The sequence below is a fragment of the Pieris rapae genome, chromosome 9 (assembly GCF_905147795.1).
Source record: "Pieris rapae chromosome 9, ilPieRapa1.1, whole genome shotgun sequence".
In the NCBI taxonomy this organism is placed as follows: Eukaryota; Metazoa; Arthropoda; class Insecta; order Lepidoptera; family Pieridae; genus Pieris; species Pieris rapae.
Genome location: NC_059517.1, coordinates 4,323,174 through 4,349,598, shown reverse-complemented (window position 1 = coordinate 4,349,598; position 26,425 = coordinate 4,323,174). Strand labels below are relative to the sequence as shown.

The window sequence follows — 26,425 nt, the reverse complement described above, 5'->3', positions numbered from 1 at the left end:
TTTGTACTCAACTGTTGTATGGGTTACTTATGTTGGGTTGTTTCAGCTAGAACTAATTTAAGCATATTATAATAAGTCATTTTAAACAAAGATTTAAGAACGCAAAGTTTTGCGAAAAATATGCTATTCCTTACCATATAAATAATCAACTGCTGAGCTGATACTTATGATGATAAAAATCTGTGAAGGTGAGGCCGTAATATGAAACGATTACGATTTGACGATAACCTTTTTTCGTTTGATTGTGATAGGCCAATAATACCTCTAATCTCTGACGACATGTACATCTCTTACATTAAAAATATTTAAACAGAAAGTTATGGTGAATATGCCAGGTGGTGCAAAGGTTGTTATATTTAGAGTTAGTGATGAAAGTTATAATGATGATACAGATCAATGTCTTTAACAGTCATCTAAATTTATTTGTCTAGTTCAGACGTCTGGCGAAGCACTGTGTAGTAACTGTATGCAGTTTTAACAATCTGTAAAAAAAAGATTTTATAACTCCTCCAAAAATATCCTATATCCGACACAGGGCCTGATTTACCCTTGGGCAGTCTAAGTAAGACTACAGCGTAGGGCGCGCGTCTTCGCTGGATCCTGATAATTCTAAGATCCATATGCAAAATTTAGAGTTTTCTATTTTTTTATGCAAAACTGTAGGTATATGATATAAAAACGACTAAACACTGGTTATATATCACTAATAACACAACAATTATCGTACCTACTAGTTAAAATATGCATCATTCCCTGCATATTTCAACACGAACGAGACAAAACACTTAATGAACTGTGAACTGGATGTAGATCCAGCAGCAGCAGCAGATGGCAAATTTTAGTATCCAAATTAGATGAAGAATACTTTTTTCGAGGTTTTGACAGATATTTTAGTACGACGGTAAAGAGATCAAAACAGAACAGTTACATGCCACTGATTTAGGAGAAACCTTTGCAGGAGAAAGCGATCATTTGGCGCAGTTTTTAAAATCTGACACCGAGGCTGAGCATAATATTTCTGCCAGAACCCCAAAGGTTAATAAAAAAGTTTTAATATTTCGTGCATGTTCCGGATTGTAGATATAATATTAAGATTTTTTTTGATAATGAGTGTCACGAACTGCAGCGGCGAAAGGTCTTTTTCAGTACTTAAAAGAGAAAAAGTTACTTGCGCTCCAAGCCAGAAAAAAACTTGCAACGCTCTCGCTAATGTGAATTTTTACAAACTATTTAATTTGAAAAAAAGGGGGCTTTCTGATAAATAGCCTAGAGCTGCCAGAACTCTCGATGATTCTCTGATACAACACCAAACCTAAAAAGTCCATCGCTGATCGTATACATGTATTTTATACCTAGAATATTCATGAAGTTTTAGAAGTATTATCGTCAGTACCGGGGACGCCCTACGAATTAAAGCCTTCGGGTAAATAATTTTGGCGAGCCGAAAGGTGGAATATATCGGTGTTAATCAAACAAATATACATACAAAAACGAACAACACACAAACCTGAATAAATGAATGAAGATCCAAAACATTAAATGGGCCGGCAAAGAGTCTACAACTGTGAGACATGCCTGTGCATAAAATCGCAATTTCACGTCGCACTTTGCCACTAACACTCCACCAGGATGACGTAAATGGGCCATCTCCAATAAATACAGCACTCTGAAAAGTTAATTACACTTTATTACAAGGAAAACAAGCTTATTTAGTATTTTGGTTGGCCCCTAAAAATTAGGTATATTCGTAACCAGTAGGTACGATAATTGTTGTGTTATTAGTGATATAAAACCAGTGTTTAGTCGTTTTTATATCATATACCTACAGTTTTGCATAAAAAAATAGAAAACTCTAACTTTTGCATATGGATCATAGAATTATCAGGAATAATTACACACTACCTGTGTGTGTTTTAAATACTCTAAAATAACTATACTTTTTTAAAATTATATACTTAATATTAACCTATTTAAGACCGATATATAAAATTTTTAGTAAATTTTGTATAAAAGAAACACTTGTTATAAATGAGAAATGTTCTTAATTACCTCGGTTTGAACTGCATGTCCGTAATGACAGTAAAGTAAAAGCTGTGTAAGAGTCGCGCACATGTACTGTAGCAGAGAAATTAGCTGAGTGGCGCTTAGCTCCGTCTGCGAGGAAATTCAAGTTAGTTCAACCGTGATATAAAATATTACAGCACGTTCCTACGGTTTGCTAAAAGGGATGCGAATAGCGCGAGGAGCATGAACAATAAGTAAAATAATTGTTAAAGTAATTTACTGTATGAAAATTTTTAATTGGAAGGTCGTACCATGTAGAATATTTTGCGTGTTGTAAGTTATACATGTTGTGACAATATATAAAGCTTATATAAATAGCTTAAGCGTAATAATGATATCGCATTCTTATAGATAACGTAGGGGTTGTAATAAAGATTCTGTATGGAAAGCTCACTGCTCTGTTGTAATCCCAATTTTATCCGAATTTCCCATTGTACTCCTGACAAGGCTTTCGTAAGATACGTTTATAATACATTGTATGTAAGTGCATCTTAAAAAATATTATAAAATGGTAAATTTGTAGTTAATTCGAAAAGTATTAAATTTTATTAAGTGACTGGGTACTTACAGATTGCAGTTGTACAGCCACTGAACATAAAGTCAAGGTGGCTACGAAAAAATATATACCAATGATATCCCTTATCAATTCATTCAATTTGTTGACCATGCTACAAAATAATAAAATATAGATCTGAATATTTTTTAAATACAGGTTTCTCTAAATTGATTTTACGTTTTGGTTTGGTATAGTCTACCCAAAGAACTAACAGTATAGGTACTCAATAAATGTAATATTTGTGTTCGGTACCAATGGACTTTGGGTAGATACTCCTATGACTATTATTATTTTCAATATAAGAATATTTTTTTACAGGAAAATAGGTATGAAGGAATCGGTGTCTTAGTTTGCTTTTCATGTCGAAACAATGATTGTTTTGATTCCCCCGTTGAGTGTTTTCTATGAAACGCTTGTAAATTTTTAGTTATTGGCTACGACACTTACCTTAACAATGTAACATGAATGAAATGACATTTTTTAATTCGATAATGTGCTCGAGCGTCCCTTTTCAAATTCAAGTCACATTGCTTCCCACTCCCACAAACATATTTGCTGTATTCGCGTAGCGAAGTAAATTGCCCACAAATAATTATCATTGTTCCCGTAGCAAAGGTATCGAAGGTTATATGAATGGCCACACAGTATATTGATGCTATTATTTCGACGATTAATGTGAACACGTAACCAATAATGCTGACATTGTCCAATGGTGACCAAATTGGTAATACATGAACCCTGAACGTAACGTCTCCGTTTGCACTGTATATCGCGTATTCAATAAATGGAGATAAAATATACACAACAGCGGTGAAACTATACATCTTTGCCAACCAACTGCTTGTAGTAACAAACTGTTTCGTATATAATAAAATATGCTGAGGAAATGTTCTGTTTTCTTCATCGTCAGATTCGTAGTTAACAGTTGTATCATCATTGTTCAGTTGTTCGTTTTCCAAAATATAAGTTTTGTTGTAGAGATAACGCCAAGATTGCCTTCTTAACTGTAGCGATGTCAGCTTAATAAAACCCATTCCACAAAAAGAGAGGACGCTGAAGCATCTAAATAGATGTTCTGGATCATTTCTGCTTATAATCAAAGAGACAAATTGGGCCGCATTTGTAATAAAGAAGCAAATTATACAAATCTTGGCGAACCAGTTCGTACTATCTCCCAGTGGACCAAACCACAATCCCGTCTTCTTGACCCAATTTTTTATTGATACTTCCATAGTTGTGCGTCGGTTTTGCGTCAAATATCTTATATAGTCTTCAGATAGCTCATGGTTTCCTTTCTACAACAATGAGGTGATGCTTCAGATGAGTAACTATATGATTTGTGAAATGGACGGAGTAGAAATGCCGAAACTCCAAAAACTTAAAGAAACCGACAACGCACTCGCGAGCCCTATGGCATTGAAAGTGTTCATGGGCGGCGGCGGTATGACTAAACATTAGGTTTACCTTTTGTCCGTTTGCCTCCTGTTCTACAAAAAAACCACGGCAATTATTTTTCAAACGAGCCTGATATAATTATTGGTTTATAAGCATTTAATGTTTTACTTCAGATCTGCAGACCAAAACAATGCTGTGCTGACTTTTAAAAATGTAATAATAATAATATATTAGGACTATGTTGGTGCTTTGATGGTTCGTAACTCATGGATGAGATAAAAATCTATTCGATTAAACATGTGGCTACTTTTCTTTATTTTAAGGTAGGGGAGCCTTCTGTTTCTAAATACATACATACAGCCTCGAATCTTACTAGGAGTAAGATTCGAGGCTAAGTGTAATTTCCGTATGTAAAATCCAATAGGTTTTTGACAAACTACGAACGCGGCGCAATCAAAGGTGAGATATGCCGTTCTTTTTACAACGATTTCTTTCGACACATAAAATGCACGGGCAATCGAACGCACCGCTATGCTAAATATGGACATGTATAAAAGTCAATTAATAGAGAACGTTATGAGAATGAGTAAAACTAATGAATTTAAATATGCTATATATGAGAAACTTAAAATCGTTGCGATAATAAAATCTATAAATCTGTAAACTATATTTAAACTACAACCCTGTATAGGTCCAGATATCAGATTGCCTCTTCATGTATCATTTTATTTTTTATAGATAACAAGTTATCAACGTCCTGTAACTGACGTCATGGGTATAAAACACTCAAACTATTAGTCCTATATATATATATTAGAAATTTATATTATTATTTATAGAAATTTTAGGTAAACATATATATATATGTTTACCTAAAATTTCTACCTAAATGTTTTAGTAAAAAAAAGCTTTATATATGATATTTGTTAGGTATGAAATAATCTTTAAATATTAGTAATTGAAAACTTGCAATTATAAAACAACATTATATTCTTTTAACCTTAACTTCGTTTTAAAGTTTTTATTTACTTTTATATATTACTAACCTTTGAGTTTTCTTTTACCTTTGCAATCATCGTTGAAGCCTCTGAAATAAGACTGAGGCGTGTATTCAAATAATAATTAAAACTTTGTGGATAATAATGTGAAATTACGTGTTATAGTTTTATTACCAGTCTTTGTTTAAAACAACTGGACATGTCTGTATAACAAAATTACATTATTTTGATGAGCGTGGCGATGAAACGCTAGAACCTACGAGTTTGTTTTCGAATCGCGTCTGTGCGAAATTTTTCAGTGTGTGCAATCAGAACTTACTTCTACGGCAAAAGAAAGCATTGTGAGTCTTTATGGAATATCTTTACTTATAAAGAACATTTGGTACTTAGCATTATCTAGTAATCTGATAAACATACTAATGATTGCAGCAAAGTGTTAATATATAAATAAAATAACTAAATCTTAATCATAAATAATGTGTCACTAAAAATCCTGATATCGTGATCGCTTTAGTATTTCCTAATTATGTCATAATAAGGTATCAATTACAAAGTTACTTTTTAGTATAATGATAATCACTTTAAAACTAATCTCAAGGAAACTTTTACCAAGTTTTACAAGTAAGTTTTTTGTAGGGGCTAACACGTTTAACGTTGCATTTTTCCTTTATTATTTGGATACTCGAAGGTCCAAACAATTTTTTGAGTTTGTACAAAAGGACAGTCACTGAAAAGCATAACATTATTACATTTACATTTGGAGTATATTTAAATGTTTTTTTTTATAGAACAGGGGGCAAACGGGCAGGAGGCTCACCTGATGTTAAGTGATAGTGTCCGAGATAGATGTGCCCATAGACACTCTCGATGCTAGAAGGATCGCGAGTGCGTTGCCGTCCTTTTAAGAATTTTTACGTAGTTTGTTTTACTATTACCGTCATTGGTATGTAGGTACAATATTCACCGAAATATACGAATTAAATCGGCCTGATTTATTTAGCGGTAACACAGGCTACATACAATTCATTTGTTTTGCAGTGTTTTTCAGAGTTCAACCTTTTCCTTGTTACGAGGTGGGGTTGTTTATTAAAGAAAACCGTTTTACATAACAAATAGAGTTAACAACTGTATCGCTAATTATCTAAATTGCCTCTAACAGTAGATTTATATGTGTTCGAAGTATTTTTCCCCTAAATATAACTACAGTCAAAACTATTTACGAAGACATCGTTTACAAATACTGGTTATATTGACCAAAATCGTAGGTCCCGGATGAATTCTATTAGACAACTCTATTAGTATTTTTTAATAGTTTTCATGTGAAATAAATAAAATTTAGTTTTATTTTGTTCATGACAATCACACAATCAATAATAAATACATATTAGGTTCTTAACAACAACGTCATCGGCTGTTACGATTATTTATTTATTAACACTTCGTTGCATTACATAAAAGGTAAAAAAAATATATTAAACGTAATTTAATGAAGAGCAACTGGCGGCCGTATCGCTTTAGAGCGATTTCTTCCAGACAACCACTTTGAGTAAAGGAAAAAACCACTGTGAGTATATTACATAAGGTAGGCAAGAAGTGCAAAAATACATATTACAAATAATAAAAATAGGAAAAAAAACAAACTTAACAGAAAAAAAGAAATAAAAATAAACTGATACAGGATACATAAAAAAAAAGTAAACAATGCACATATTTCCATAAGAGAAGGACATATACCATCACGGCGCCCGTCCTTTCCAACGAATGCAAAACCGTGGAAATCGGTTCGTGCGTTCTGAAGTTATAGCGTCAGGAAGGAAAACCCGACTTATTTTTATATAGTAGATTATTCGCCTTTAATAATTTTACTAGCAATTTGTACATGTCAGCCAAGAATATTAAATTACATATTTTACAGTTAGAATAACTTTATTTATTTATTTCTATTTGTTCTTAATATCAAAAAATAATAAAGTATAGAAACTAGGGCCGGATTGTTACTCACTCTAACTTGAACTTTATATGGATATAATCAAATAAAAAAGTTACATATTATTATCTACAATACCAGTAATATAGTAAATTTATTTATTAGCCCTAATTATTGTAAGCCACTCTTTTTGTCGACCCTTAAGTCTAATGACTCTAAATATAAGAAAAAAAATCCCAAGCCAAAAAACCCGCGCAAGCAACATTCTTAAATTTGTAATAAACATTGAAATTATTGTAAATATTAAAGTGAATATATGAGTTATTCGAGGTAACTAGCACTAAATATTTAATAACACTTAATCCAAATTAGAAAAAACCTATTATAAATTAATAAAATAATATAAGAACCTGAAAAAATATTAGTCTGGTGTATCTTTTAAGAAATGTTAATTATATTTTTGTTAAGAATTGCTTTAGTGATTATATATTTAGTAAGAAATCTTAATACGGAACTGTTTTTTTCATTCGGGTTGTTTAGAAGACATTGTCTGTAAGTTGTATCTAAGTGTTAGTCCGTTTCCCAACGTAACTACTATATATTGTATTGGCCGTAACTTCTATTTTTAAGTAAAACCAAAACAATAACAAATTAATTTAAAATATAACATTAATTATATACCTAAATTAATTAGATACGATAACGTGTAAAACTATTTTAAACTTTCTTCTCATTAAAAAATTATGAACAATATAACCTTTGCTCTATATAGCAATTAGCAATTATTAATTTGTAAGATAACTCTGAGTGATATCCACGTGAAATATTCATATTTTCTTTCCTTTTTTGAATGTAGATTATAATTAGTAGTAGTAGTATAGTACTAGACCAGGGTGAAGCCTTTAAAAATAATAAAAAGTGAAAAAAATAATAGTAGGATGAAACCCATTAGAAAAGGAGGGGAATATTATAAAAATGAAAGGACAAATAAATTACGGGCGATCTGAGGTCGGGAGGGGGGTGGGGCTGAGGGAGGAAGGGTAAAAAACGGTTTTTCTCGATTTCCGGCAAAAATAAAAGTCCTATCGAAAAAAGTCAAATGGCAAAGTTGACTAGGTAATAAAAAGATCTAAAACTTTTGTATTTACACTTTTTTCACATAACCTCAAAATTTATGTGAAAAATTCAAAAAACCAAGTTTTTGGTTTTTTATTTATATTATATAAAGATCATTTTTTTTCAACGAAATTTGGTGAAAACTAACCTTTTTATGTCCCAAATGCGGTGTAATTTAATTGATTAAAAATATTTATATTTTCACCTTATTTTGAATTAGTATCGAAAAAACACCCTAATTTTCAATAGAAAATTCACCCGTCAAAATATCAGCTTTTTTCAAAAAGTTGGTATGTTTTATGTTCGTTGAAATCTCTACTACCCGATGGTGAAAAAAATATACTATTGTACTATTGTATCTGTTACTATTGTAAATTTTCTCAGAAAATGCAAAAACTCGAATTCGAAGAAGAATTACGTTATCTTCAATTCTAATCACTAATCCATTAGTTTTTGTCTTTTTGATGGCATATTAAAGAAATAAATGTCAAAATGTATAAAAAATATACATCAGCCGGTAAAATGTTAAGAGACAAATGTGTTCACAATTATACCCACAGAATCGATACCCAAGAAAAGTCGTTCATTCATTAGTATTTCTAGAATCACTAGTCCTTAGTCTAAGTCTAAGTCCCTTTGACTCACGATCTCATTTTACACATGTGTAATATCGTTTAATCTCGGACCATTTATGGTTGTGGCATGCTCCTGATGCTTGTATTATCCTTGTATATCTTTCGGCACATTAATACATTATTACCTGCATTTAGACATAACCAAGTTACTGTATGGCTTAGATTAACAGTCATTCGAAATTTAGCGTATGTGTAACGACTCGTATATCAGTTTATCCATGAGCACGGATATCAGCTATTATGCAATTTGCACACAATATCGCACGAACGACAATGTCAATAATGTAATTTTATTGTTGTAAGCTGTCCTTGTAAATCTCAATTTACTTTCGCCATCAAACGAAGACTACGGCACTTTTAAAAGTTACATTACCAAAGATTAAGTTTACATAAAAAAATCAGCATCGGTAAGTCTAAAAAGAGTAATAATTGTGTTTCAATTCTAAGTTTTTTCTTCTAAGTTTATAACTATAATATATACGATAAAATATACGTTCATGCATAATGTTCATCATCTATGATGGATATTGATATTACAAACAATTATTCAACAAACAATGTAAAAAAAATGTAATGTAATGTACTAATAAGTAGTTGACTAAAATGATATGGCAATTTCTGAACTTAATTTTAGCATTAAAAACAGTGCTTGTTGTTAAATAGGTACATGTTTTTAAATTGTAAATATTTATTTTTCATTATTCATTTAATTATTTGGATCGCACTTTGTAAATAATTATTTTTTTCCTACAATATAGAGTTACACACAATGTTGCTTATAGCTTGCTAGACATGATCCATACCCACCATTTTGTGAAAAAAAAAATAACAAATTAAAAATGTTCGATCAAATCTTTTAAGAAAAATCATTATCTTATTAAACGCGTTCGATCGGCTTCTGTTTCGCGGGAAGTTTTTTTATATAATCAATAATCATCATACATAAATGCATATAAGAAAACAATTTAAAATCGTTGAATTATCTTCTAAGTATGTGACGTGATTGTGTTTAACCTATTGACAATATATATATCTGAAAACTACTTTCTATGAGCAGTCTTGAGAGTGATCTTTCCGACTTCAGTGGTCAAGCTTTAAAATATCGGTTTGGTGGAAAAATATACTTTGAGGTATGTCAATTTTATGTTGGTTTTAAAATTAAATTCATATCTTTTAAATGTTTTATGTATAACATATCGGTTTTGGCTTTGTTTTTAATTTTTATTTTTAATGATCAAAGTGTTTTGTTTGATAACATGGTTGTTGCAAGATCACTATTACTTAAAATTTATTTTAATTTTAATATATATATATATATGTCGGAAATATTAAGTTTGGTAATTTATTATGCTATTATACTCTTTATTCTAGAATATTAATAACTAACTATTACCGTCAAATGGAATTACATAGTTGTAATTTAGTAAATTAAGGAAATTATTATTGTAAATTAATAAGCATTAATATATAAAATAGTAGTGAATTTATATGCTTTTAATTGTTAACCTAAATTTTTGTTAATTTTTATTTAAACATATTGACAAACATTACATTTGTTTTTTATAAAACAACATTAAGAATCCTTAACATTAAAAAAGAAATTGTTTTTATAATAAAAAATCACTTAAGTAATTTAAATGAATCAGTAGTTTAAAACAACAATTATATGATTAAGATTTTGATTTTTTATCTGTAGTACATTTGCGTAAATTGTTTTACACCAGAGTTGGCCAGAAATAAATTATGAATTTATTAGTAAGCTGCTTACCTAATATGTGTATAATGCTAATTAATATTTTTATTTAAATTTTCTATTATCATTAAGTCATCATTGTCCTTATTTATTGAGTCAATAATTTAAACCAATATTTAACATTTATCACATTTTTCTAACTCAAATAAAATAAATTTATTTTACTTCAGTTATACTACACAATTTTATAACAATGCTAGAATAGTAAGAACTGACGATTACAGAATTTGCCTTGCAACAGTTTTGAAAATCGAATAGGCAATATATTGTTTCTCAACGTTTTTTATTCCTTTTACATTTTTAAAACACTCATAATTATATAGAATTTGAGCTACTTCGCTATGGTAAAATTAATTAACTCAATAACATTTTAATTAACGTTAACAATTAACTTTTTTGACGTCACGTAACTTTTTTTGAAGTCAATATTTAACATTTAAAAACTATCAATGTATTTAAACTAGAAGCGTGCGTTAAACCCGTAATTTGGTGTGGCGTTTACTTTTTTATAGAATGTAGTGAAATAAAATGCGAAATTAATGAAAATGATAAAAGAATAAAAAGAAAGAGATAAAATAATACACGTTTCTTTATCAGTATTCACTTACCGTTTTCATAAAATGTGTACTTTTAAATTTATTTTCGCGAATCCAGGGTTTTGCGTTAATATCACTTTAATTTCGTTGACGTACAGGAAATAATGTAACATTAATGTGAAGGTACATCTGGAACTTCTAAACCCAATTTGAACGTTCTTTCTACAGTTATAGGCTTACATTACTTTGATATATTTGTTTGTTACACCTATTTGTTTTTGTTTCTACGCAAACTTGGCCGCGCATTTATCTGCTAGTATATAAAAATAACAATACTGTACAATAGTGTGAGCATTTTCATTATGACGTAATCAAAGTCGAAATGTAGTCATCGCATAAAACTGTGTATTGTTACATACCACGAGTAGCCAGTTCGCGGGTGACATTACTATTAGAAAGAGGTCGTCTATATTTTTTAATTCAATCATCTCTGGTTCGCAAGGGTTACAGTGCTACTGTGTATTATGTTAGTTCGTGACAACGGAGATAGTATAAATCGAATAAATCGGTAAGTGCTAAGAATGCGTAATTCTGTTTTCATTATTATTAAATCGTTCATCTGTGGAAGCTCCCGCGCATTGCCTAACACCAACCTATCTTTAGTTAACCTAGTCAAAAAAAATTGGGAAATAATACACATAGCAATAAGGAATTTCTAATATAATTTTGATATAAAATAATTGAAATACGATGGCATTTTCTGCATATCCAACGATATATTGATCGATTTTACTAGAAAATAAACAGCGATAGTTAGTTTATTTTGAAGCCTAGCCAACTTTACTTGTAATATAATAATAATAATTAAGTTTCATTTATTCCTTGAAACATTCATTCATAATTTCGAAATTTTTACACATAGAATTATATTTTTCATGGACCTCTTAAAGAAAGCCTTCAACTGCTCCATCTTTCTCTATCTTGCATTGTTCTGCCAATCTTCCCCACCATCTTCTTTAAGCTTCAGTCCACCGTGCAAGAGGGCGACCTTTCTTTCTTTTCATCTATTCTACCTTGTTAACCTGTTTGTCCATCTATCATTGTTCATGCGGGAGGCCCCCCATTTTCACTTAAGTTCTTTCGGTTAGGATATTGCATCAATAATAATTATTGTTTCATTTCCTATATCTATACTTCTTATATTGTCTATTAGTTTTAAATATAGTACACCACGTTCAATTCTCCGGTGACCAGTTGCCACTTATAATATATTGATATTAATTGTATTTTTAAACGGTTTCTTTTATTACATTTCATACACGTAATGTATGTTTTAAATTCGCACAAAGTACATTCGTGACGATTACCCATTATTTTATGGTCAACTAAAGGGTAATAAAATATTATTACCGATATATACACACAATACATATTGATTAACTATAAATTTTTCATATTTGTTAAATAATAATATGAATGGCTTTTTTCCTCAGTATCGCATTATTTATTGAATGTTTGCGCACAGGCTGACCTTTCCACTTTATCGATCTTTGTTGATTGTCATCATCTGATCACGCCACTCTCGCGCATGTGACGACTCGGACAATAGCTCTTGCCCATGGCCTATGGCCTGTGAAACAGTTTGCGTCAGTTTTGGTTATGGTATTTAAATATGTTCGTAATTACGTGTAGTGCAGATTTTCATATCTATTGTTTGTTTTAACTGAATTAAAAGACAAAAGAAAATATATTATTATGATCAATTTATTGATCGTAGAGCATAATACAATTGTACCGTCTATAATTAAAATATATGTAGTGTATGTAATTAAAAAGTGTCTTATCGATATTGTAGACAATAGTCTATTACATTTGCACCAATGTATCGTATTAGATAATACAACTGTTACTCGTAAAAAGACTTGTAGCCCCTATATACAGTAAGAGGTAGTCAATTATACATATGTAAAGAGAGCCCTTTTCTTGTTTTAGTTTAGACAGAAATCGATCCAGTGCCTTATATGCTACATGCTCTTTAAGCCAAAGTGGTTTCACTGGCAATGCGAGTCAGTCAAAATATATAAGTATTAAAACGTAGTTGCATGTAAATAATCATTATCCTACCCATCAACAAGTAAATAGTTTTAATACCATGATGTGGCTAAAGTGACTCACTTTAATCCATTTACCATAATTTACTGTAATGAAATCAATTTTGACAGCTTTTTCGAATACTTTAAAATAATAACTAATCCTTATGTACCAAACACAAGGTAATAGGATGCTTCTTCCTGAGTAGAGAGAACATTAAACTCAAGCAGTTAAATTTAATTTAACTTCTTTACTGTAATATATAAGAAGCTACATGTTCATTGCATATCATGCTATATATGGTTAATTAGTTATTTATGCTTCAGTAGATATTCCACACATTATTGTGGGAAGAGCGTTGAATACTAGCTATGGATTGCATTACCATTTATTAGAATGTCCTATGACAAATCTTCTTGTAACTCGCACATTTACTTTCTGAATAATGTTTTTTTTAGAGTCAAAATACTTATATATATAGTTTTTTCGTCCACTTGTTATATATAATATAGTCCATCTTCCTTCAAACCAGATGTTTGAGGTCGTGGTGCAATTTGTGGCCTTTATAGTCAATAATATGTATCTCATTTTCGTACACTTAGTAACTGCATTTTGTGTTTATTTTTAAATGCCTTTCTGATAAACTGTTTTCGTTCCGTTCTGGCCTTGGCCTTCGACATCTCAATTCATTACTTAAACTACAGAATAAGTGTGATTACCAATTGTGATTTTGTAAAGAAATCGAAAAACGTGTAAAATTATTTGTACATAATATAGGTATGGAAAAAAAGATATCTCGAATTTTAATCTTATCAATGTTGTTGTTTTCACCACTTAATATCATTTTTTTGTTATCTGATTTTGATAAAACAAAGCCAGACAAAGCTAACTTTGGTTCGGGTATTAGCATTAAATAGAATCTTTTGTTTATTTGTATATAATGTATACAACAGATATATATATTATATCTGTTGTATATGTTATCTTGGTCAATCGGCCCCATTAAATTGTCATAATTTCTCCTAAAATATTTCAGGTTGCTACATGTGAGCTTGTTCATATTTTAGATGAACATTCATCTACCTCACTTATTGAAATAGAACCATCTTGACTCATTCATTATCATATGACGCTATAAATTAGTATCTTCTTTGATCAAATTGTATTAATTTCAATACTATTCGTAGATCTTTTATAAAAATAACGTTAAAAGCGGTATTGAGATTGATAAATATTACACCGAATTTATCTCCCTTTTTAATATTCTAACTAGGCTATTTAAAAAGGTAGTCAAATTCACGTTTATATATTAAAAAATAGTCCTTGAAATTTAAAACGTTTCTTTCTTCTTTAAAATACGTGCAGCACAACGAATCGAATAAACTAAAATATTTTAAAAATCAATAATATTTTTACACGCGTATATTGGATGTAATAATAACATTATCACTCGCTTACCCACAATGTTATGATATTCATTATTAATTAATAAAACGTTTATGAGCGTTCCATTTTTATCACATGATTTAACGGATCAATAATTTTAACAAAAAGTTAACGCCATTTTTGACGTTAAGATAAAAGTATTGGAAAGCACCGGATCCATCCCAGTTTTCCAACCAGCATTCTTCTCCAATTTGACTAGTGATTTGTAATAATTATTTATTTTTCTTTACACTTTTCTTCGCATTTTCTTCAAAATTGTTGTATCTGTTCGAAATTAATATATTTAAAAACAATTAGATCTTCATTTAAAAAAGTCTCTATATTAATTTAGATTTTCAATAGTGATTAGTATTTATATATTCTATGTATTGACGTACATCTCCTATACATATAAAAAACTATTTATATAGATTTTTAGAACGAAATATTTGTGGCTTAATCGTTCACTCATCTCAGTAATAAGTTTACATAAGAAACTTATATTATATTTACAATAAGATACGTCACATAAAGCGCGCGAAACTTCGACCCCATAATTTATTAGATACTATTTCTTTCTTAAATAGTATCTTATAAATTATAGAGTATTTTGTGTAATTTGTTAGTGAGTTCTAGTTAATGGAAGTAGTAATTGTATGAAAATACAAGTAAATTGTGTAATAGTGTCGTTAGTTGTGTCTAATTGCACATTTGGGAGGCATTCAGTTAACAAAGTTCCTTCGTACCTATTAAGTTTGACTGTTCCAAAGAGACGGTTATCTTTCTAGTATTTAATAAATTAATGAATTATGTAACTTGTAATTCTAATATTTACTTTTTTTATTATTTTCTTCTGTTTTTACATACATATAGTTTAGTTTTATTATTACGAAGTTAGGTAGGTATCCTTTTTGGGATATGACTTTAAGAAAATCCACTTTCCGGAAAAAAATATGATTTTAAAAGACATTTCAGTGCACCTTATATGCTTAGTGGGGACAATTTTGTTATTGTAGGTATATTATAATAATATGTTCAGGCGTGGTTTCTTAGAGGGTGACAATTTTATCGATGACCTGTGTTAACAATCTTTACTTTAAATGATATTGTAAAGCTAAAGAGTTATTTAGTTGAAGGCCCAGAACGAAAACTTTATATTTGAATTGATAATTTTAGTTTATTAAAGTCCATTTGTCGAGGAAAAATACAGTATAATCATTTTGTAAATTTCCCGTGAGTGTACCTATTACATAATAATAGACTGGCACTATAAAGAGGAAATATATGTATGTTTATTATGAATACAGTCGAAAGTCTGATTATAAACTATATATTATGTGTGAGTTACATAAAATACATGCACTAATGAAACATGTAAATAATTGCTTTTTAATCGAAATTGTATGTCTCAGTTATTTCAAATAAAAGAAATCTTTAATTCATGTAGCAGCTGTTACTGTTGTAATGGTAACAAATGAAGCCACTTTGTATACTTTAAGAAAAATAATTTTCATCCATCTTTATTCTTAACTTCCTGACCAGGGAAGACGTATTTTACAGGACGAACCGAAATTGTTTGAGATTATAATTTTCCTATATTACAGAGTTTGTGTATTCCGTGTTGAGATCCTTACATTATCTTGTGTGCATTCCTACTTACAATTAGTAAGTGTGTAGTATAACTACATTTATTCTCATCTATTTATGTACTTTAGTCCATGATTATATGTACTTTTAATATTTCATGCGTGTGTGTGTCGATAATATTAAAAAAAAATATATGAAGAAATCCAAATAATCGTAAACGTATAAAGGTTCTCTCCTCTTAGCGGAAGCTCCCCAGTACCAGCTCCTTCCACTTGAACGTATTCAGCGTCAAGCGATTCGGATCGTCGACTACAAATCTTTTCGAACGGCTTGATCCCTTGGCGATGAACTGTTTGGTATACTCCTGGAGTTTAGTATCATCATCGGTCGTCGAGGCGCAATACAAAATTCCACCCGTATTACCTCGACATCCGTCCTTCCACAACAGCGCTTTTAAGTCACGTTTTTGCCGCGCACCACCACTATGTGGAACGAACTTGCTCCACTTAGTGGAGGTGCGCGTAGAAGTTTCCAAAATCTCTATCTAATTCGACTAGGGTCTTTCCTTTTCCGGGTACCAATTCCTAAAAGACTAGTGAGCCTCCTGGCAATGTCCATGGGCGTCACGGTGTCACTTAACATCAGGTGAGCTTGGTACCCATCCTTCTCCTATAATATATACCCAAGTTTTTAAATTCCTAAAAATATAAATGTATGTATGTCACATAGGAAATTTATCATCTTAGAGATAAAGTCAAGATTATTTGTAATTAATCTAAAATATCACTTTTATCTAAGTAATCCTCAACCGTATGCGATCTCATAGTAATAAAATAAATGATATAAATTGCATTTGGTTTGTATTCGTACTTCAAATACAGACATAATACTACTAAAAAAGAATGTATAGAAAAAAAATTATAGCTTTATATTATAAACGGTGATTTTTAATCAGTGGGTTATCTGGTTTCCATAGATCTTTGCTGTATAATAACGAATAGAGCGATCGATAGTTCAAAATCAACAGATTCCGAAGAAAAAGGAATTCAAAGAAATTCAAAGGAAAAAAACCCGAACAAAACCTATTAGGGATACTTCTATGTACTATGATATGCTATTATACTATTATTATAGGTATTAGTTAACCATATGACACAACACTAGTGAGGCAAGCCAAAACTTGAATTGGAGTTTTCACTGAAACCAATATCTAATAAATTAATCGCTAAAGTAACTTTCAGACTCTAGAGATATTATATGTATAAGTAAAGTGGTCAATATTTAACATATCAGTCAGCGGCAGATTGGTAACGAGAGAGCAGTATTAAAAATAATTCATTCAAATACATAACAATTGAACACTACAAGATCAAAGCAACACCGACAAAATAATAATATTTTATTGCAGGACCATGCCACCTCATCAACAGACAACATCTTGGGTGCTATACGAGTCGGATGCAAGTAAAGAAACTCCGGTGGTGCCGCCCTCTGCAGAACAACGGAAATGGCAGGTCGTCTGGAGAAACGTGATTTTGTTCGCGTTGTTACATATAGGTGGCGTGTATGGTGCTTACCTATTTCTTTTTAAAGCAATGTGGGCTACACGAATGTTTGGTAAGAATTTGAACTTATCTATTTAAAAAAAGTAGCGGTATAAATCTTGATCCTGGAACTAAATTCTTGTCTTCTGTATCTTTGATCATTATTCTTTACAGGCAAGTAGAAGATCAGCCTTCTATGCCCGACACACTGGATAGGGAAATGAAGGGGAAATTGCTTGGAGGAAAGATTTTGAATCGTTTTTTCATTTAGAGAATATAAGTTACTTATTAATTGTCCTTAGCACTGGATCAATATAAATGCATGTACATACTGCAAGTTTCGCTCGTAAAATTAGCAGAAATGCGATTGATTTTAGCGATATTTTAAAATGATCCTATTATATAATATAAATTACGATACTTAGGTTACAAGTATCACTTACACGGCAAAGAACTAATAAACGAAGGAGTAGGATTGGGTTACTCTGCTTATTTTTGTATCGTCAAGTAGGTAGACTTGAATTATCGGAACAATCTCTTTCAGAACTCGTTTATTCGATGGTAATTGTACTTGCGCCAAACTTTCAGGGAAGCCTATTAAGTTAGTTACGAGTTTTACGCACCAAGATATACTTAAAAGAATGATTGCGATATTGTTTAAATATGTTTAACTGTTCCATTTTCTTTCGCGTACATCAATTTAATTTTGAACGCCGCGCTTCTAATCAATGACTTGGTGCTTTGACCAAAGTTCTTAAACCAAAACGTGCGTCTGTGGCCAGGTCTCTTTCTACCTGTCACTTTACCTTGAATAATTAGTTGATATAGTATTAAATAACGCACATGCTGTCGTTGGCACATAAACTAGTGTTACCTAGAAAATTAAATTAACTTATTAAAGAGTAGGTTTTTGATTTAAAAAAAAACCAAGTAACTGTATAAAATTATCGTTTTAGTAGCGTATTAGTAGTTTATGTGCTATAAATGTTGCTTGCTAAGATGAGTGTGAAATCAAATCAAAAATCATTTATTCATATAGGTAACATAATGTACACTTATGAACGTCAAAGAAAAGAAATATACATTAAATGATTCAAATCTTACATTTACTGCCAGTTCTCAAATCAAGGCGTAGAACGGAAGAGAAGAACTGGCAATAAACTCTACAAAGGTATATTTAATAGATTATAATCCAAATTAATTGGTTTGTTATATCAATAAAGTACAATTACAATATCTATACATACACAAGCGTCTAGATTGTTTTCATTAAAACTTTTATCGTCCATAAAAGGGAATGAAGTCTCAGTTGATTGGTTTATTCTTGTCTTTGTTACAGAGAAAAATAAATGGAAATTGTACCGTAAATGATTACAATTGCTTGTCAAATGTCTTCCACCAAAATAAATATGTTTTGCGTATGATTGTCTGAATCTAGAAAACTTAAGTTATTCTACACGATATAAAAGACACCACAGAGTTACAGTAGCATTGATTTCTGTGATTAAAAATATTTGTAATAATGTTTTAAAGAGACAATAATCATATTTAGACAGCTGAAGAATTGTCCATAAGCAATAAATCAAAATGGCCAGAGACAAATATTATTTCTATTAGTCTTACTATAGAACTAATTATAAAGTATTATGTCGTATATTAAAAAGAAGTAGTAAACAAAGCGATCCATACCTTCATATATCAAACTCTTTTACCTGTACCAATATTTGTCAAGGTAGTTTAAACACTGATAAAACTCACTTGTCAAAATCAATAATACACTTCATACAATCATGGGAAATAAAACATTGGAGGGTTCTAAATTTTCAGTTACAATCCCACATTCCCAAATCCCAAATGTGATTCCCAAACCACACAAACACTAAAATAAATAAATAAAAAAATATCTCCACCACCCTTCTTTCTATCCGTAAAATATATATATATTGTATGTCTGTATTCAATGAGATAGATTCGAGAGAGAGATTCAATGAAACTGGCTATCTACTAGGTTACTATAAACTAACTTTATTCAAACCCGATATTTCCATAAACATATAAAAAGCAAATAAATAAATACAAAAGAACTTGCGAAATGAATCAAAAACGAAATTCCATTACTACTATTTATTTTTTGTCTTTTCTACGATATTGCAGCGGTGTTTCTATACATTTGTTCTGGTTTGGGGATCACCGCAGGCGCTCATAGGCTCTGGGCACACAAATCCTACAAAGCTCGCTTGCCGCTCCGCATTTTGCTTACAGTTTTCAACACAATTGCCTTTCAGGTAAGTGAATGCTCTTAACTTGATTAACTTAAGTAAATTTATCTCGTATGACGAACTTCAGGAATAAGTGTAGATATTGAAGATTATCACGCTGTAAATATGCATTAAATTTGTGTAAAACTACCATATAGTACCGTATGTATATTTTTCGTAACTATAGTATACATTTTATTATTAAATACCTATGGTGCTATATGTATAACCTTTTAGCTCTAGGCCTCAGATTCCTGTGTTTGTTCCGTGATTATTTATAGTAAACAAGTAGATGGTTAACCTTCTGTGCCTGACACACACCGTCGATTGTTGGATCTAAGTCAGTCCGGATTCCTCACGATGTTTTCCTTCACCGTACGAGAGTGTTCAATGCGTTCAATGGACATGGACATAGTACAATAAATATACAAGTCCATAGACAAGTCCATTGGTATATACCATCCATTGTACATATGTACATTACGGTCCATTGGTACATATGTACAGCTGTACATAGTACAGCCGGAGATCGGACCGACGATCTCAGGGATTAGTGTCGCACGATGTTTTTCTATACAAAAGAGTATGTATTATAAATCAGTCGATATCGTGCGTAGAAAAATAAAAATTCATTATATATCGCGTTAATTTGAATGTAATGAATTATTTATCAAGGTGGATTAACATATTCTTTTTTTGTCAATATATTGAATTAATTTCGAATTTGAAATTTGACCTTTATTTATTGGGTAGTGTCATCGTTACCAATAAAGCATCTGTTTACTGTTATCAAACTAAAGAGTTGTTTGTCATATCGCGCTACTGTCATTATTTAGTCTAGTATACGTGCCTTCTCCATCTACACGTCACTGGTGAAGTACCTTGTGCCCAGTTGGCACAAATTAAAGCCATATAAAAAAAATAGTCTAGTATATACCAAAATATTCTTTTTCAGATTTTTTTATCTAGTAAAGTTTTTCTATCTATAAAACATCAGTCGCTGGAACCGATTCCGATGAAACTTCGGGGCACAGCTAGCATTAATATACGGATTACGGACAAATTTATGAATATTGTTTTAAAGGGGTTACTAAAAAAACTAGTACAAAATTTCGATGTCATATGAAGGCGATGTTATATAATAGATTGATTTATCCGTAATAAAACATCGAGCTTGGTTATAAGAAAACTACCTTAATTCCAATATCCTATCGATGCGAGGTTACATTTAGTGATTGTAATCAGGAAGATCCGTTAATTTGCTGACATGACAAAGGAGAAATCGCTACCGGGCAGTAATATGTAGGTTATAGTTTTGTCCACAAATAATTAAGGGATTTCTATAACAATATATGCTTAGATTCTAGATTGATTTCTTGCTTTTTTGTTTTTGAATTAAATTAATAATCGGCAGCTTACTGTGTGCATATTTAACATGCGCTCGTACGGAGAAGGGAAACATCGTGAGGAAACCTGCTTAACACTCGTTAAAAACTTTTCCTTTTTTGTGTGTAGTACAAAAAAAAATTAAAAAAGAAATTAAGATTACGAGAAAAATAAATTAATGTACGAAAGTATTATATTTAGTAAGAAAGAAAGCAAACAATGTTGTTGGTACACCATTCAGGTGAAACGAAGATTGAAATGTGATATTTTATTATTGAATGACAATGCATCATTTATTGCCCTCCGTGTATCAATAAAAACTTTATTATAAGAGATATATTTTCGTCAGCAATCACGTCACACCGCGTGATATACAATAATGATATGAAGGGTATGTTTTTCTATATGTATCAAAGGTATTACAATAACACAATTCTGATATTTTTTGAATTTGTTTGAATTTTCATCTAGAATCTCAAAATAAACATTAAATTAATGTAGGTACATATTTAAAATCTTTAGTCGTAGTAAGACTAGGAGTCGTTAACACATCGTCGATATTTTCGAGAACCCATAGTTTCCTTACGATATTTTTCCTATTCGAAAAAGTATGCAAATGTATATATCCATTGACAGACTGCCAGCATTGCAACACGACCTGGTTTTCATATGTATATAGTGAAAATTATGTATGTTGTTGTATATTTGTTGTACAAATACAAATCTAATCTAATCTTTAGTGAAGGTTTGTTTTAAAAAAAAATTATGTCCTTTATTTAATCTCGGACAGAATCAGGGCTACTACCAGACACAGGCTTCTACAAAATATAGTAACCTGTAAGAGATGTATTCAAATCCTTCTAAATGAAAACAATTTATCGATTAAGTCATTACAATGTGGGACACGTGAGCGCCACTTGTTTTAAGAACCTATGACTCCTTATCACTGACCTTGTATATCAACTTGATGATATTTATTTTTATTTCCATAATTTTCCTATAATATATAGGTTAATTATTTAATGACACATTTTGGGGAATTCCTATTTATCTAAATGAACCACTCATTAGCCTAACGATATATCTAGATAAATTTGCAACAAATTAACACAAAACTGGATCCATTTCTATAATTTTGTTCATCATTAGATTTAGCTACTCTATATCTAACGCTGGAGTAACATTCGTTAGTAACTTTTAATTCCTAGGTGTAGAGACTTTGTAAGGTTTAAAAGATGATTTTTTTCATCAGGATTCTGCACTAGACTGGGCGCGTGACCACAGAATGCATCATAAATATTCAGAGACAGATGCAGATCCACACAACGCTACCCGAGGATTCTTCTTTTCACACGTAGGATGGCTGCTGGTTAGGAAGCATCCACAGATCAAAGCCAAGGGACACACAATTGACATGAGCGATCTGAAGGCTGATCCGATATTGCGATTCCAGAAAAAGTGAGTGATCTCTTTTCATACTAATTTATGTATGTATTCTTAATTAGTTTTTGGAAATATTTTACGTTACGTTTAAATTTAAAAAAAAATAACGTGTTTAATAAATCGTTTTACAGCAGTAATTTAGTTTAGTGTATATCGTGTCAGTACATTTCTTCGTTTATTTTTTACATGAAACTACTGAACGGGTTTTATTCGTTGAAATAAATATGTTTCTTTAATATGTAAGATCAGAATACTTATTATGATATTATATATTGAGATATAAAGATATTTATCGTTAAAAATTGCATAAGAAGCGTAAACCCGCAGAACAACGTTAAAATATTTTACGATTATATACTAGGGTGTAATTTAATTTGAATTGACAAATTCAGCGATAGCCTAAGTAAATTTAACAATTCTTTGTCAATATAAAAAAAACAATTTCCCGAGTAAAAAATCGAGGCCAACAAACTAGATACAATTTTATCATATTAGGTGTCTTATTATAGTTAATCTGTCGAAATAGAACAATTTCTGCTTCTGATATCAAAATAAGGTTAATGTTTCAAGGAAATTAAGGATAACGATAAAACATTGTTTTTTAAATGTCTATCAGGTTTTGATCTTTGATAACTTAAGTTTTAATACTTTTATTGTTCTTGAGGCAATCGCCTACCTACGTTTTAAAAGAATATTTACAGCCTTATTTTAGAGTAAACACGCTGTCAGATAATATGATCAATTGTTAATAATTAATATTCTAATACATTATGTTGGAGCTGACCGCAACGTATTAAACGTCAGACCATTACACATTAATATTATATACGAAGATAGGAACTGAACAAGCAGAGGGAAGTGATCAATAATATATAAATAGTATATTAATATTAAATTTCAGTGATATTTAAACTATCCGTGTTTAATAATTTAGTATTTTCGTTGAAGAGTAGCTAGGAATAAAGATTCAATAGTATAGAATTTCAGTATATCCTGCAACTATGTAATGTATCGCGTATGTAAACATTTTTAACAGTTAGTAAAGAAGTGTTACACTTGTTATAGTCGCTGTCGAATGATAACGTCATATGTGCAGAGAACCAAACATTACAAGAAACGAAAAAAATGTTTCATTTGGCTAATGTTTGTTAAAATATTATTATGTTTTTAACGTGATAACGTCTTATAAGTCGATGGAGCCGGCTGCACGCACGAAAGACTCATGCAGCGTTACCTCACGGCGCGGCGTTACCTCGCGGCGCGTCGTTACCTCTGATGAGTTCCATTTAAAGCTTGAAGTGCAAGCGTATATTTTATGCGTACAAATAAAATAATGTAACTAGTCAATTCAATTGTGATTTCCATTTACCTCCTTCTCTATATCCATACAAAATATTCGAACAAATAAATTTAAAATTTTCTTTTGAAAAATGCAACCATTCTATCAGTATTTTCTTATGACGTTCAACTATCGTCAGTAAACCGACTTTACAGAAAAGCGATTCCATAGTTTGGTATGGTAAGAAGGACTTATTAATAGCACAAATCCTTACTTCATTAGTTCACCAGTTAAATGACGTAAGAATCTAAGAATTAAAAAAAATTGCGTGCGTGTCTTTACTCGCGATTGAAGTAAAACTTCTTTGGCGTTGACGGTATTTATCACTGAAATTATTAAATATTAACTTAAATAATTAATATCATATTATAATTTAATTATATTTATTATTCATATGCTTTACAAAGATTAATCAAATACGAAGGTTAGATCAGCACATGTTAATATAACCTTGTTATTGAATATTATAAAATGTCGCAATCGTCAGAAATTTATTATTAATTTACTTATTTTAAATGTAATAAATCAATAAGTATATTAAGAGATTTTCAAAGAATTGCAATTTAAAATAGTTTTTTTCTTAACTGTTGAATTTTTTTATTCACTTTGCTATTCTCTTATATAACATTGTTATTATTATATAAAATAGACCAGATTTTTAGGATAATTAATTCTATTATCATTCATTTACATAACAAAACTAGCCGTATGTATAACAAAAGAAAAGCAACATAGGATGCGAACCTTCCCTCTTTAGTGGAATTTTAATTTGAATAAAACGCGGTATCGTTGTTATGTTTAAATTGCGAAAACTACACAGTAAGGGCCTGTTTCACAATGTCCGGATAAGTTCGAAATAAGCTATTTATTTACTTATTGGTAGGATAAATAGTATTTTTGCGTTTCACGACTGACAGATAGCGCTATACGTCATGAAATTCGAAGTATCTTTGGAACTATTATCTTTTGAATAATTTATGTGTTGCATAGCTATTTGGCACTTTATCCATATCCATCCACTGTGAAACAGGCCCTTAGCCTTACATCCGTCAGAAAAATATAATAACTCCTATCTCATTTTCTCCCACGTTAAACCTTATGAATTTATATTTCCTTCTCTTTTTACTATCGCTTTTTCCGTTGCATAAGGTTCATAACGATTCTGAAGTGTGACTTCAAAAATAAACAGTTTTTTGACATACGAGGTTATCATACTACAGTGACGTTAAACTTTTATATAAAAATGTTTCGTCTATTATGCATAGCTACTACAATAACATTTCAACGTTGTTTAAATATCTGATAAAATATGAACTCAGCTAACGAACGAAGGAAATAATCGTGTAGAAATAACCAGGGCAACAAAAACAGTATCTTCTAAGACCTAGCATAACAGTTCCAGAAGTACCTATAATACTAATATGAGACTTTCTTGCAGACACTACATGATCCTGATGCCGATAGCCTGTTTCTTAATGCCAACCTACGTTCCTACACTGTGGGGCGAAACACTATGGAACGCTTACTTCGTCTGCTCCATTTTCCGCTACGTATATGTACTGAACGTGACCTGGCTGGTCAATTCTGCTGCTCATAAATGGGGCAGCAAGCCTTACGATAAAAATATCAACCCTGTAGAAACAAAACCTGTCTCTTTGGTAGTATTGGGCGAAGGATTCCACAATTATCACCACGTCTTCCCTTGGGATTATAAGACAGCTGAACTTGGAAACTATTCCCTGAATATTACTAAGCTTTTCATCGATACTATGGCGAAGATCGGATGGGCGTATGATCTCAAAACCGTATCCACTGAAGTTATTGAAAAAAGAGTTAAGAGGACTGGAGACGGGTCACACGAAGAATGGGGTTATGAAGAAATTCATGATGTGCAAGAAAAAGTTTGCCAGGATTAGTAAATTCGTCTAGGCCTTTCTACTTTCCAAATTAGGATATAGGTGGTATTAGGTTTTAAGACAAGATATTCCATAATTAAAGGTATAAAACCAAAAATAACGAATTATTGTAACTAGTTTTCTAGGTCTTTTGTTCCTCATTCTAATCTATATTTAATATAGTCCGTGAGGATTTGTGATATAGCTATTTATTTTAGGTATATTAATTGTTTGTATAAGATTATTGATATTTTTGTAATGTGAAAAGACTTTTAGATTCGTAAAATAAACAATGTACAGTAAATTGGAAAATTTTATTTTTACCCAACAATACCTAATCAAGCTAATGGAGCATCGACTATTTATGTTTATGGAAATACTCTAAATTTCTATACCAATTCATAGCATTGGTGTATTTACATAAAGAGCATATATAACACTATATGATATAAAACAGTGTTCTTTGGTCTCTTGGTT

General features: G+C 30.8%; 2 protein-coding genes across 3 annotated transcripts; one reads left to right on the top strand and one right to left on the bottom strand.

Annotated features, from left to right (window-relative positions):
• Positions 1-110: 110 nt before the first annotated feature.
• Positions 111-11,206, bottom strand: LOC110998732 (odorant receptor Or1). Its single transcript, XM_022267497.2, has 6 exons — positions 11,053-11,206; positions 3,068-3,915; positions 2,633-2,732; positions 2,050-2,154; positions 1,508-1,666; positions 111-482 (listed from the first exon to the last, which is right to left on the bottom strand). Exons 1-6 carry the CDS (start codon positions 11,059-11,061, stop codon positions 420-422), a joined length of 1,284 nt encoding a protein of 427 aa, XP_022123189.2. The 5' UTR covers positions 11,062-11,206; the 3' UTR covers positions 111-419.
• On the top strand, positions 9,679-26,156 carry LOC110998733 (acyl-CoA Delta-9 desaturase). 2 transcript variants are annotated; one of them, XM_022267499.2, is made up of 5 exons: positions 9,679-9,821; positions 17,492-17,700; positions 19,782-19,912; positions 22,524-22,729; positions 25,492-26,156. In XM_022267499.2, the coding sequence occupies exons 2-5, from the start codon at positions 17,496-17,498 to the stop codon at positions 25,967-25,969; spliced, it is 1,020 nt and encodes a 339-aa protein (XP_022123191.2). In that variant the 5' UTR covers positions 9,679-9,821; positions 17,492-17,495; the 3' UTR covers positions 25,970-26,156. The 2 variants fall into 2 exon arrangements, with proteins under 2 accessions (XP_022123191.2, XP_022123190.2); XM_022267498.2 differs by lacking the exon at positions 9,679-9,821 and adding an exon at positions 11,384-11,548.
• The last annotated feature ends 269 nt before the right edge of the window (positions 26,157-26,425 follow it).

Coding starts and splice junctions, on each gene's coding strand:
- LOC110998732 (XM_022267497.2), bottom strand. Junction 2,733..3,067: donor ATTCATGTTACATTGTTAAG/GTAAGTGTCGTA, acceptor ATTATTTTGTAG/CATGGTCAACAAATTGAATG. Junction 2,155..2,632: donor TGGCTGTACAACTGCAATCT/GTAAGTACCCAG, acceptor ATTTCCTCGCAG/ACGGAGCTAAGCGCCACTCA.
- LOC110998733 (XM_022267498.2), top strand. CDS start 11,505: ATGTTAGTTCGTGACAACGGAGATAGTATAAATCGAATAAATCG. Junction 11,549..17,491: donor AGTATAAATCGAATAAATCG/GTAAGTGCTAAG, acceptor ATTTTATTGCAG/GACCATGCCACCTCATCAAC. Junction 17,701..19,781: donor GTGGGCTACACGAATGTTTG/GTAAGAATTTGA, acceptor ACGATATTGCAG/CGGTGTTTCTATACATTTGT.